Genomic DNA, 14,084 nt, shown 5'->3' on the forward strand with positions numbered 1-14,084 from the left:
GTGTATAGACAATGGCAGAAATGCCCCATGTGACACTACTCGCCCAGGCAAGACGCCTGCACCTGCTGTACCTCTGGGACCTACAGATAAGACCCAACACTCAGCCATCCCCCGGCTGTCCTGTGCTGTGTATATTGCTCTGATTACTATGCAGCAGCCAGGACCCACAATAACCAGTCATGAGGACCCAGCAAAGAGGCGCTGCAGCAGGTACACACATCAAGTAATAAGCAGTTCCCGGTGCCGAATAAGGAGCCTGGTGGTGGCAGTGACTATTCTCCTACAACTGAGGACACCACGTGGTGTACAGATGGTGAGTGTGAGTCGGCCAAGCAGCACCAATAGGAGTGGTTGGTAATAGTGGGTTACTGACAGTAAGAGGGAAAATGTAACAGAGATCCTAGCTGCTGCTGCTGCTATGTAAGATAGTCCCAAACGTGCTGGAGTAAAGGAAAGGGTGTACATATATCACGCACCAATCAGGTGCTGCTGTCAGTACAGGTAGCCGCAGTAGCAGATCTTGCTACGTGCAAGCAGGATTTTTGCCTGGGGCGCCGCCTTCTGGAGGGCGACGCTGCCTTGGCAAGATCCACTACTGGTGCTGCCCGGTGCTGTGTAGATGCGGTGCGCGATGAAGTAATCGCGCACCGCACTGCATTGGGGGAGAGCCACAGAGACGCTAGAGATCATAATTGACCTCTACTGTCTATGCGGTGCTATGGGAGAGACGTCAAGACGTTTCTCCCATAGATCCGAGGAGCGGCGCCGGCGGGTAGCAGCGGTAGGAAAGCGGGAGCGGGATTGTGAGTATTAACTTTATTTTTAAATTTTTTTTGTAAGCAGCGCAACTAGGGGGCACAGTACTGGGGGCAATACTACTGGGGGCACAACTCTACAGGGGGCAATACTACTGTGGGCATAGCTACAGGGGGCAATACTTCTGAGGGCATAACTGACCACGCCCCTTCTCCATGAAGCCATGCCCCTATTTTTTGTCCATGGTCTAGATCCGGCCCTGGGTAGCCGTCTGTATATGGGAGATGGCCCCTCAGACACACAGGCCGGACCACACACCACACAGGCCCAGCACTGAGCACACTACATACACTGACAGGAATTTGGTTCCTCATCCTCAGGCCCAGCACTGAGTACACTACATACACTGACAGGAGTTAGGCTCCTCTTCCTCAGGCCCAGCACTGAGCACACTACATACACTGACAGGAATTTGGTTCCTCATCCTCAGGCACAGCACTGAGTACACTACATACACTGACGGGAATTAGGCTCCTCCTTCTCAGGCCCAGCACTGAGCACACTACATACACTGACAGGAATTTGGTTCCTCATCCTCAGGCACAGCACTGAGTACACTACATACACTGACGGGAATTAGGCTCCTCCTTCTCAGGCCCAGCACTGAGTACACTACATACATTGACAGGAATTAGGCTCCTCCTCAGGCCCAGCACTGATTACACTACATACACTGACAGGAATTAGGCTCCTCCTCAGGCCCAGCACTGACTACACTACATACACTGACAGGAATTAGGCTCCTCCTCCTCAGGCCCAGCACTGAGTACACTACATACACTGACAGGAATTAGGCTACAGCTGTACAATGTCTTCCCTGTCAGAGCTTAGTGAGGAAGGTGACTGACGTCATCCATCACCTGCCCCCTTAGCAGGCTGTGCTCTTATGTGTGCCAGCCCAGTGACCGGGTGCAGAGCGCAGCTCACCACAGCTCCCTACATCCAGTGTGACGAGAGACGGATACTGCCATAGCTCCGGAGCGCTGTCTCGTGCAGAGAGGCTGCCTGCCGTTATGGCAGTGACCGGGTCACCCCTCCAGAGGTCTGACAGCAGGAGGAACGGGCGCCGGCAGTATGAGGCGCTGCCCAGCACCTATTCCCCCTTCCCAGCATGCAGTGTCAGCAGCTGTAACACCGGCAGCAGCTGAAGCTAATGACACACTAATCAGTAACATAATAACCTAATGCTGCCATAGGTGCCACAGTACAGAGTGTCCTAAGGTGCCTGCGCTCCTACAGCCACCTCTATATCCCACAGTTCCAGCAACACAGTGCCCGCGCTCCTACAGCCACCTCTATACCCCACAGTTCCAGCATCCACACAGTGCCTGCACTCCTACAGCCACCTCTATACCCCACAGTGCCAGCATCCACACAGTGCCAGCACTCCTACAGCCACCTCTATACCCCACAGTTCCAGCATCCAACACAGTGCCCGCTCTCCTACAGCCACCTCTATAACCCCACAGTTCCAGCGTCCACACAGTGCCCGGACTCCTACACCCACCTCTATACCCCACAGTTTCAGCATCCACACAGTGCCCGCACTCCTACAGCCACCTCTATACCCCACAGTTCCAGCATCCACACAGTGCCCACACTCTTACAGCCACCTCTATACCCCACAGTTCCAGCATCCACACAGTGCCCGCGCTCCTACAGCCACCTCTATACCCCACAGTTCCAGCGCCCACACAGTGCCCACTCTCCTACACCCACCTCTATATCCCACAGTTCCTGCATCCACACAGTGCCCGGACTCCTACAGCCACCTCTATACCCCACAGTTACAGCATCCACACAGTGCCCGCGCTCCTACAGCCACCTCTATACCCCACAGTTCCAGCATCAACACAGTGCCCACTCTCCTACAGCCACCTCTATACCCCACAGTTCAAACATCCACACAGTGCCCGCGCTCCTACAGCCACCTCTATACCCCACAGTTCCAGCATCAACACAGTGCCCACTCTCCTACAGCCACCTCTATACCCCACAGTTCCAACGCCAACACAGTGCCCGGACTCCTACAGCCACCTCTATACCCCACAGTTCCAACATCCACACAATGCCCGCTCTCCTACAGCCACCTCTATACCCCACAGTTCCAGCACCAACACAGTGCCCACTCTCCTACAGCCACCTCTATACCCCACAGTTCCAGCATCCACAAAGCGCCTGTGCCCCTACAACCACCTCTATACCCCACAGTTCCAGCGCCAACACAGTGCCCGGACTCCTACAGCCACCTCTATACCCCACAGTACAGAGTGTCTTAAGAACATATTTTTTCTCTTTTTTAATGTATCCATTATATACCCCAATCCCGCTGCTGTCTCACCTGAGCTGGTGGGATCAGGGACGGGCTCCTCTTCCTTACACTGCGGGTGATACACCCCGTGTCCCGGCTCAGCCTGTCATACAAGGACAGAAATATTATTACACCGAGCGTCTATACCAGGAGGATACACAGGATAAGGATACGAGAGTAACATAATGCAGAAGAGATAATGCAGCCAGTCCTGCTACCTGATAATCCTCTATGACAATCCGGTTCTCTTCCTTTATATAATCCCCAGAGTACAGAGGGGTCTCACATCGTCCTGGGGGGCTTCTAGAGCTACACTCACCTGCGGGGAGAACAGACAATGACAGCCATATAGCAATGCTTAGTAATACCAGCAGAATATATCACTGAACAGGGTCACCTGTCACTAGGGCTCGGGTGTAAATCACAGCCCTGCACCGTTACGTGTATCTGGGTGGGATGTCACCCCCCGAGGGTCATCATGACCAGAGACACTGGGGGAAGAATTTATCATCCAACCTTCCACCAGCCCCCAGCATCCGATAGATCGTGATCAGGTGTCAGCTGGAATTGGCAGTCGCTTTGGACCCACATGCAGAGGGAATGGAGGCCAATTATGTCCCAACTGCAGTGATCAGTAACAGCCAAACAGCCGGGAGAGGGGCGGAGAGAAGAGACAGGATAGAATAACACACCCTGAGAGACGTCCTCTTACCTACTGAGTCACGCAGCTGCGGAGGGTCCATTACAACGTCATTATGTCCGCCTGAATAGTCCCACTCTGTCACAGAGAACGAGACCTCCACATCCTTACACTTCCCAGGCACCTGCAGCATAGGAGAGCTGGTCACATGACTTACCCCCACACCTAGGAGTACCGTGTAATACATTCCACTGCAGGGCACAATGGCAGACGATGGGTCAGGGATCAATTACCGAGTGCGTCCTGACCAATCACCAGTGCTCCAGTGAAGTATCAGTATTATTACACTTTAGCACAACATCAATTAAAAATCAAAAGCCCTCATAGGATTTATTATAAAACAAAAAAACACACAGCGTTCTCCCTGGGAATATACAGCTATATGTACAATGAGAGCGCTCACCTTTCCTGTCTCTCTGGGATATACCTCAGTAGGTGGCTGGATATTCCTGTCACGGTTCCTCTCCTCTGTTGGTGCATGAGGCGGAGCCTCAGAGTTTGGACTCTGGGTGCCGCTGCTTCTGTCTGACACAGGGGGGCCGCTGATGTCTGTCACCTGGTCACCCGACTTTCTCACAACAATGAAATCCTATGAGAGCACCAATATGTAAGATGCCGCCCTATGTATATAATACAGTAACATCCTCATATACAGCAAGCTAATCCCAGCTGTATATAGGCGGATAGCAGCCCTGCACCATCTCTGTGTAACACAGGCTGTGTGTATATATGGCTGTAACCATAAGAGGCAGAAGACACACACAGAGGGATCTGCCTGCTCCTACCCACAATTCCTGGGGGCCACTGCTGTATCTCTGTGGGGAAATGTCACTTTATAGCATAAACCCCTGAAGAAGACTTGTCGTGTATAACAGACGTGTGACAGGAAAGTGACGCCTCTTATAGCCAGACACAGGAGAGACTGGAAGACGGACAGGGAAATGGCGGCGACCTGTACTGTGTGTTGTTTACAGTACACCGACTGACCACACATGATGGAAGTAGCCAACTGGGGATCTGAATTACTATTTATGAGAATGTCGCCAGTCAGCTATGCACCAGTGACATCACAGAGACACGAGGCATATCTGACACTTGGTGCCTCGCACCTCACAGCTGTCACCCCTTCATAGTGAATTGATGGGTTACATTATAATAAGTGCTTGTTCAGACCACAAAATGGCTGCCTGCACGGCATACTGACAAGAGGTGCACTATACTGGAAAGAATGCCAGCTGCTACTACCCCGGGCACTGTGCCCCTGTAGTTCCGCTAGTAAATAGAACAGTGAGGTATCTAGCACCTCTCACCTCTCTAGTCAGCAGACAGATAATCTCCATGGTGAGACTCAGCAGCTTGTCTATGATCAGGTCTTTGTTTCTGTCACTCAGTAGCGAGTGCCGGATATGTTCCAGGACCTGGACCTCCATGGCTGGTCTTCAGGTGACGTCTCCTAAGGGAAGGGAATACAATGTTCTGTCAGCTCCATATATGTCATTTGCTCCCATAGTCTCTGCCACATAGAGGGAGCCGCATCGCCCATCTATTCCGGGCACAGAAGACATCAGGGTCACTTACTGCACCATACACCATCTGTAATGTAGGAATTATGGGATTTCCCCGCAGAACCTGAGTGTAACTAGAGCATGGAGGCCTCTTATAGCGTCCTCTAACATGGCCGCATCATCAGCTCTTCTCCGGCAGCCATTTTACTTTTCTTTTATAAGAAGCTTAAATCTACAAATCTATATGGACTTGTAAATGGTGGGGGAGGTGTGGCCAGTGGGGGATGCGCAGCGCGATATACGCTGTAACTGCACGCTCTGCTATATACCCTGTATAACACAACAAGCATATAAGCGAGCCGGAGACACCCCCTTGAGACACCCTATTCTATGTCAGGGTGAGCTGTAAATGACGGGCGAGTTAGTGGAAGAGCTGGGCCTCTTTCTTCGCAAAGCTTCCCAAAATGGCAGCCGCAGTCATGGACTGGATAAAACAGGGACATCAGATCTGGTGGACAGCACAGCAGGAACACAGAATGCCTCCTCCAACTGTCTGCAGATCAATTCCCTCCAGACTCACCAGCACCTGCTGAACTACATAGACCAGAGGCACCCAAACATTTTTCTTGGAGAGATGTACTAAGAAAACGACATTGGACAGAGACACAAAATATTCTCTCAGTTATCCTACCAGCAATTAGGGTCCGGTTCTGTGCTGAGTAACTCTTATTCTAAGTAGATTTTGGCTATCTTCGATTTTGACTATGCGATATTGTCTATGTGCGATTTTGACTAAACTTTGTACTAGATAGTCAAAACTCACTTGCCTGCACAGCCTTGCGATACCGAACTCGCGGGAGTGTGCATCGGGATTGAATTGGTATCTAACTAACTAACTTTCCTTACGATTTTGACTATATAGTCATAATCAGCAGGCAATATCTCACCGTGTGTACACACCTTTACACTAATATCAATATCTAACAATAAATGTCTTTTGAACAATTTGACATTTCTATTTTGCGATTAGATTGCCGCACTGTAATGCCCCCTATAGATACAGACTGAGATACATACCCAAGTGTGCTAGAAGCACCAGAGCAGACAGCGACACCCCAGTCAGGAAAGAGAAACTACATGGGTTGTGACAGTTGCAGGGTGCTAGAATGAACACTAATAGTGTAATATGTGCCTCAGAACCCCCTCATATGGCAGGGCAGTGCAGAGCCCCCCCCCCCCCCCCCCCCCATGTCATTATACCGGGCTTTATGCTTCTTTGCAGAAGACGAGCACTGTGCAATGATCACCATCCTGGTCTATAGCCCGACCATTGTGGTTATTCTCTTCCCCCCTCTGAGGATAAATGCACCAGTTCTGTTTGTAGTTTCTTATTCTGGAGCGTTAATGACGCCTTATCATAGCTGTATATGGAAATCCCCATCTTACATCGTGCAGTCACCAGAGACTCTCCTCCTGTGCTCTGGGCTTCCTCAGTCACACATATGGGTCACCCCTATACTGTACTCACCCTGCATGTACCCCACCCCCATTGCCAGGCATAGGGAGGGATGGCCAATCAATCTTTTGGATCAAAGCGGAATGCCATGTCTGCATTTACCTCAGAAGATGATCAGTAACATGATAAATAAAGAAGACTGATATTATTCTGACACGCGCCATTAGGGCATACTTACCTACTTATTGGCTGCTCTCTCCAGGAGACAGCAGCCATGTCGGCTCGGCAGGGGGGGCGGGCAGCGATGCGAGTGTGGAGGGGGCGGACCGGGGGCGTGGCGGAGGTGGACCGGGGCGTGGCGGAGGCGGGTCAGGGGCGTGGTCACAGGGTTGTGCCGTGTAAGCCCCGCCCCCCGCTGTGTAATGCCGCTATTACAGGCATTATACAGCAGGGGGAGTGGCTATGATGACGCGATTCAAAAAGAATCGCGTCATCGCCTGCCCGGACCGCCCACTTTACTCGCTAAGTGGGCGGCCGGGCGGGGGGGGGGACCCCTGTAATCGGGAGACTTGCCTCCTCTTCCGGGGGGCCGGGAGGGTCACCCGATTTTCGGGCCATTCCGGGAGAGTAGGCAAGTCTGCATTAGGGGTAGATAGATAAACATAAAATAAATGGAAATACAACGTATGCGGAGTGGAGGCTGATAATTACATCACTGCTGCATTGTGGGTTTTACATTACTTCAATTAAATCATTGCGTCTCCAGAATCAATCCAAAAAAGACCCACAATGTTTTGGGAATGACCGTTTTTATATAATCAGAGAGCGATTCCCACTCCGACCTCAGCACGAGGTAATCTGCAGATGGAGGCAGCGTAAATCTCCTCTGTGCACACACACACCTGTCCTGGGTATATTGCTGGGCGAGCGTCTGTGTAACGTGAGACATTGCACCATCTCCCCCTGTCCCGTCTCCCCCCTTATACCGGCTAGAGCCATATTACAGGCCACCAGGTCACCCTGTAGCCCCCGCAGTCCCAAGTCTCCTCTCTCTCTCGCCTTACCGCCTTGTTGCCCCGTGTTACAGCGCTGTGACACACATTACAGGACGCACACTAACCATAGTCATGTACAGACAGGGAAGGAGAATCCCGGCATTGCAGGCGGCAGTTCCTGCACACAGTGCAGACTAGGTGACCCTAATAAGACACTGACACATTACACTCACCCCAATATAATCCCATTTACATCTCATTACACTGATCTCCATCCCTGGTAATAACCAATTGCTGCTGTGCCGCCCTGAGGCCACATAGTGTCTCCTCTCTATGTATAGCCCTGGCCCCTGTGACATTATTATTATTACATTTTATTTATAAAGGCGTCACAAGTGTTTCGCAGCGCCGTACAAAGGACAGTACAGGGAGACAAAACTTATCATTACAGTAAATAAATAACAGAAATAGAGTACAGGTAACAGAGAGCAGCACAATTCTCATACATAATACAGCTTAGTAGTGAGGGAGTGATCATTGTACTACTTGGGGCTGGCGGCCATAGATAGAGATGAGCCTTTACCAGCCGGAGAAAAAGCGGTTAAGATGGGCGCTGAGTAGGGGAGAGCTGCGAGTGAAATGTGTCGAGAAGAGGGCTTAGATAACAAGAGGAAAGAGGGCCCTGCTCTGAAGAGCTAACAATCTAGTGGGAAGGGGCGACAGACAGATTACCGGAGGTTGCAAGTAAGCGGGAGGTAGCCTGATGGCAGGATGTAAGCAAAGCAGAGATGTTCAAGGCATGGAGCAGGGGGTGGAGGAGCAGCCTCGGGACTGGGTTATGCATCGGAGGGGTACGCTTTGATGAATAGGTGGGTTTTCAGTGCCCGCTTGAAGCTTTGCATGGTCGGGGAAAGTCTAATGGAGAGGGGACACGCGTTCCACGGAAGGGGTGCAGCACGGGCAAAATCTTTAACTCGAGCATGGGAAGCAGTGACCAGGTCAGAGGAGAGGCGATGGTCATTGGCCGACCGTAGGGGGCGGGATTGAGTAGGTATAATGCGCTGTGCCAGCACAGGCTGAGGTGGTGAGAGGGCTCCAGCCCTGTGCACCCTCATACAACATGAGCTATCTGCATGAGGATGGGAACAGCTTACCCTGCAGCAAGAGGTGTCACCGGCTGATGGACAAACACTGTGCAAGCCTCTGTACACCAATGTGCCGCAAGGGATGATGGGAGTTGTAGTTTTGCACTCAAAATCACTCCTCCATAAGTTATCCATTACCCCCAGCTATTACTAACAATTAGGATGACTCACCGCTGCCCCTTTCCTCCTGTGACTACTTCTCCTGTGTGAGCTGCCGTTATCAGCTCTCCCTGCAGAACAGAGCAGTTGTCTGTTGGCTATTGATGTCCGCTTTGCACTTTTTTAAATAAAGTTTTTTTTCTCTTGAAAAAAAAAAAAAAAGCTGCTGGAGCTGGTCAGCTGACTAGGAATCTCACTGTGACTGTGGAGGACCTTTCCCATAAGCCCCTGGGTGGATAAAAGATTAAGGCGCTGTAAGGGCGGAAGTTCTCTTCTGCCCTCTCATACTTTCACTTCCTGGTCTTGATTAAGAAGGGAACGTAAGTACTATTGATGTCCGTTTTGCAGATTTTTAAATAAAGTTTTTTGTTTCTAAAAAAAAAAAGCTGCTGGAGCTGGTCAGCTGACTCGGAATCTCACTGTGACTGTTGTTGTAAGGGCGGAAGTTCTCTTCTCCCCTCTCAAGCTGTCACTTCCTGGTCCTGATCATGAAGGGAACATAAGCAGACCCTCCAACATGACCCGCCCCACTAGGTACAAAATGCTCTGTTCCTGGACTTCCCTCTTAATTTATGATTTTCATCACCTGTGTTGAACTAGTTAACTGATAAGAAAGCTGTTTCTTCACAGGTGATGGCAATAATAATTTAAGAGGGAAGTCCAGAAACAGAGCATTTTGTACCTAGTGGGGCGGGTCATGTTGGAGGGTATGCATAAGCACCACCTTGTGACAGTGTACCCGAGCCTCACTGATGCAGCTGCTCTGTGTCTGGAGTTTGCTTTGTTTATTATTGTAGCTTTTCCTGCTCTGGACACTTTTATTTGTAAAGGTGCATACACACGGTGAGATTCGGGCTATTCCCGATTCTCACTATGCGACAGGGACTAGGTCGGTATCGCAAGCATATAATGACTGTGCTTGAGATACTGGCTTTGTCCGATTTGGGCAAAGCGTCAATTTTGTAGAGATGTGCAGCGGGCACATTTCGTGTTTTGGTTTTGGATCTGGATGATTTTTGGAAAAAACACAAAAACAGCTAAAATCACAGAATTTGGGGGTAATTTTGATCCTACGGTATTATTGACCTCAATAACATTAATTTCCACTCATTTCCAGTCTTTTCTGAACACATATTGTTTTTAGGCCAAAAGGTTGCACCGAGGTGGTTGAATGATTAAGCTAAGCGACCCAAGTGGGTGGCACAAACACCTGGCCCATCTAGGAGTCGCACTGCAGTGTCAGACAGGATGGCACTTTTAAAAACTAGGCCCCAAACAGCACATGATGCAAAGAAAAAAATAAGAGGTGCAAGATGGAATTGTTCTTGGGCCCTCCCACCCACCCTTATGTTGTATAAACAGGACATGCACACTTTAACAAACCAATCATTTCGACGACAGCGTCTGCCACATGACTGTGGCTGAAATGATTGGTTTGTTTGGGCCCCCACAAAAAAAGAAGCAATTAATCTCTCCTTGCACAAACTGGCTCTACAGAGGCAAGATGTCATGCTCATCCTCCGATTCCTCACCCCTTTCAGCGTGTACATCCTCTTCCTCCTCACAGATTATTAATTTGTCCCCACTGGAATCCACCATCACAGGTCCCTGTGTAATTTCTGGAGGCAATTGCTATTAAATGTCTTCCTGGAGGAATTTATCATTCATTTTGACGAACATCATCTTCTCCAAATTTTCTGGAAGTAACCTCCTGCGCCGATCGCTGACAAGGTGACCGGCTGCACTAAACACTCTTTCAGAGTACACACTGGAGGGGGGGGCAACTTAGGTAAAATAAAGCCAGTTTGTGCAAGGGCATCCAAATTGCCTCTTTGTCCTGCCAGTATACATGCGGACTGTCTGACATGCCTACTTGGATGCTGTCACCCATTTTTCAATGGTGACAGGATCATATGCAGTGGCAGTAGACATGTCAGTAATCATTGGCAGGTCCTTCAGTTCAGACCAGATGTCAGCACTTGCTCCTGAATGCCCTGCATCACCGCCAGTGGGTGGGCTCGGAAATGTTATCCTTTTCCTCGCATCCCCAGTTGCGGGAGAAAATGAAGGAAGAGCTGTTGACGGGTCACGTTCCGCTTGAGTTGACAATTGTCTCACCAGCAGGTCTTTGAACCTCTGCAGACTTGTGTCTGCCGGAAAGAGATACAGTGTAGGCTTTAAACCTAGGATCGAGCACGGTGGCCAAAATGTAGTGCTCTGATTTAAACAGATTGACCACCCTTGTATCCTGACAAAGTGAATGAAGGGCTCCATCTACAAGTCCCACATACTTAGCAGAATTGCTACGTCTTAGCTCCTCCTTCAATTTCTCCTCTATGCTTCTGCAAAAGCCTGATGACGGGAACGTGTGGTAAGTTCGAAGGGTTGGAGAACCTTGCACAAGACGGAAATCATTCTACACTGCGCTTGAGTCAGGTGCATTCCCCCTCTATTGTCTATATCATAGGTAGATGTATAGGCTTGAATGGCCTTTTGCTGCTCCTCCATCCTCTGAAGCATATAGAGTGTTGAATTCCACCTCATTACCACCTCTTGCTTCAGGTGATGGCAGGTTCAGGAGTTTTTGATGGCAAAAGTGGCCCACAATTTTTCGCGCCACCAACAGCTTCTCCTGCATGCCCCTGTCATTTTTAAAAAAATTCTGCACCACCAACTTAATTGTATGTGCACGCACAACATTGGTGGCATTGTCCGATATCACAAATCCCCAGGAGAGTCTAAGTGGGGTAAGCCATTGTGCGATGATGTACCTCCGTTTCCGTAAGAGGTTGTTAGCGGTGTGTCTCTTACGGAAACCGATGATACACAGCAAAGCCTGCCTAGGAACGAGCTGGCGTTTGTGAGATGCTGCTACTGGTGCTGCTGCTGTTGTTGCTGTTGGAGGCAATACATCTACCCAGTGGGCTGTCACAGTCATGTAGTCCTTAGTTTGCCCTGCTCCACTTGTCCACATGTCCGTGGTTAAGTGGACACTGGGTACAACCGCATTTTTTCAGGACACTAAGGACACTTTTCTTAATGTCCCTGTACAGTCCGGGAATCGCTTTCCTAGTGAAGTAGAATCTACATGGTATTTGGTACCAGGGACACAGTACGTCCATCAACTGTCTAAATCCCACTGCACTAATGGCGGATACCGGACGCACGTCTAACACCAACATAACTGTCAAGGCCTCAGTTATCCGCTTTGCAAAAGGATGACTGCTGTCATATTTCATCTTCCTCGCAAAGGACTGTTGGACAGCCAATTGGTTAGTTGAATTAGTACAAGTGGTCTTCCGACTTCCCCTCTGGGATAACGATCGACTCCCAGCAGCAACAACAGCAGCGGCAGTAGGCGTACCACTCAACACATGGCTTGACTCCTGTTGTCCGGATTTGTGGAGAAATAATTCCATACCGGAGAGGTGGCTTTTTTGGTATTTTGTCCAGGCATGACAATGGGCTTATTCATCCCACGGAAAACAACTGTCTCCCCCGGTGCCTGATTTAAACAAACCACATCACCATCAGAATCCTCATCGTCAACTTCCTCAGCTCCAGCAACACCCATTTCTCTAACGTCCTAAGTGGATGCTGGGGACTCCGTAAGGACCATGGGGAATAGCGGCTCCGCAGGAGACTGGGCACATCTAAAGAAAGCTTTAGGACTATCTGGTGTGCACTGGCTCCTCCCCCTATGACCCTCCTCCAAGCCTCAGTTAGATATTTGTGCCCGAACGAGAAGGGTGCACACTAGGGGCTCTCCTGAGCTTCTTAGTGAAAGTTTTAGTTTAGGTTTTTTATTTTCAGTGAGACCTGCTGGCAACAGGCTCACTGCATCGAGGGACTAAGGGGAGAAGAAGCGAACTCACCTGCGTGCAGAGTGGATTGGGCTTCTTAGGCTACTGGACATTAGCTCCAGAGGGACGATCACAGGCCCAGCCATGGATGGGTCCCAGAGCCGCGCCGCCGGCCCCCTTACAGAGCCAGAAGACAGAAGAGGTCTGGAAAATCGGCGGCAGAAGACATCCTGTCTTCACCAAGGTAGCGCACAGCACTGCAGCTGTGCGCCATTGCTCCTCAGCACACTTCACACTTCGGTCACTGAGGGTGCAGGGCGCTAGGGGGGGGCGCCCTGAGCAGCAATAAAAACACCTTGGCTGGCGAAAATACATCACATATAGCCCCCAGGGCTATATGGATGAATTTTAACCCCTGCCAGAATCCATAAAAAAGCAGGAGAAAAGTCCGCGAAAAAGGGGCGGAGCCTATCTCCTCAGCACACTGGCGCCATTTTCCCTCACAGCTCCGTTGGAGGGAAGCTCCCCTGGCTCTCCCCTGCAGTCACTACACTACAGAAAGGGTTAAAAAAGAGAGGGGGGCACTAATTAGGCGCAGTATTAACAATACAGCAGCTATAAGGGGAAAAACGCTTATATAAGGTTATCCCTGTATATATATAGCGCTTTGGTGTGTGCTGGCAAACTCTCCCTCTGTCTCCCCAAAGGGCTAGTGGGGTCCTGTCCTCTATCAGAGCATTCCCTGTGTGTGTGCTGTATGTCGGTACGTTTGTGTCGACATGTATGAGGAGAAAAATGATCTGGAGACGGAGCAGATTGCCTGTAATAGTGATGTCACCCCCTAAGGGGTCGACACCTGAGTGGATGAACTGTTGGAAGGAATTACGTGACAGTGTCAGCTCTGTATAAAAGACAGTGGTTGACATGAGACAGCCGGCTACTCAGCTTGTGCCTGTCCAGACGTCTCATAGGCCGTCAGGGGCTCTAAAGCGCCCGTTACCTCAGATGGCAGATATAGACGCCGACACGGATACTGACTCCAGTGTCGACGGTGAAGAGACAAATGTGACTTCCAGTAGGGCCACACTTTACATGATTGAGGCAATGAAAAATGTTTTACACATTTCTGATAATACGAGTACCACCAAAAAGGGGTATTATGTTCGGTGAGGAAAAACTACCTGTAGTTTTCCT

The 14,084-nt window shown here is 50.1% G+C and overlaps 1 protein-coding gene across 13 annotated transcripts in view; it reads right to left on the minus strand.

Moving 5' to 3' along the window:
• The window catches only part of LOC134995568 (oocyte zinc finger protein XlCOF7.1-like), a 105,833-nt gene extending 96,537 nt beyond the window's left edge, over nt 1–9,296 (minus strand). For 3 of the 13 annotated variants that reach the window (XM_063951113.1, XM_063951116.1, XM_063951112.1), the window contains exons 1-6: nt 9,100–9,293; nt 5,138–5,280; nt 4,231–4,416; nt 3,840–3,951; nt 3,346–3,446; nt 3,158–3,230 (exon numbers count right to left, since the gene is read on the minus strand). In XM_063951113.1, the coding sequence (XP_063807183.1) occupies nt 3,158–3,230; nt 3,346–3,446; nt 3,840–3,951; nt 4,231–4,416; nt 5,138–5,257 (592 nt within the window). In that variant the 5' untranslated portion in view covers nt 5,258–5,280; nt 9,100–9,293. Of the gene's footprint in view, nt 1–3,157; nt 3,231–3,345; nt 3,447–3,839; nt 3,952–4,230; nt 4,417–5,137; nt 5,281–8,937; nt 9,028–9,099 lie in introns of those variants that run through there. The other 10 variants (XM_063951120.1, XM_063951111.1, XM_063951109.1 and 7 more) reach the window with 10 other exon arrangements.
• Between the last annotated feature and the right edge of the window lie 4,788 nt (nt 9,297–14,084).

Source organism: Pseudophryne corroboree, chromosome 2, assembly GCF_028390025.1.
Source record: "Pseudophryne corroboree isolate aPseCor3 chromosome 2, aPseCor3.hap2, whole genome shotgun sequence".
In the NCBI taxonomy this organism is placed as follows: Eukaryota; Metazoa; Chordata; class Amphibia; order Anura; family Myobatrachidae; genus Pseudophryne; species Pseudophryne corroboree.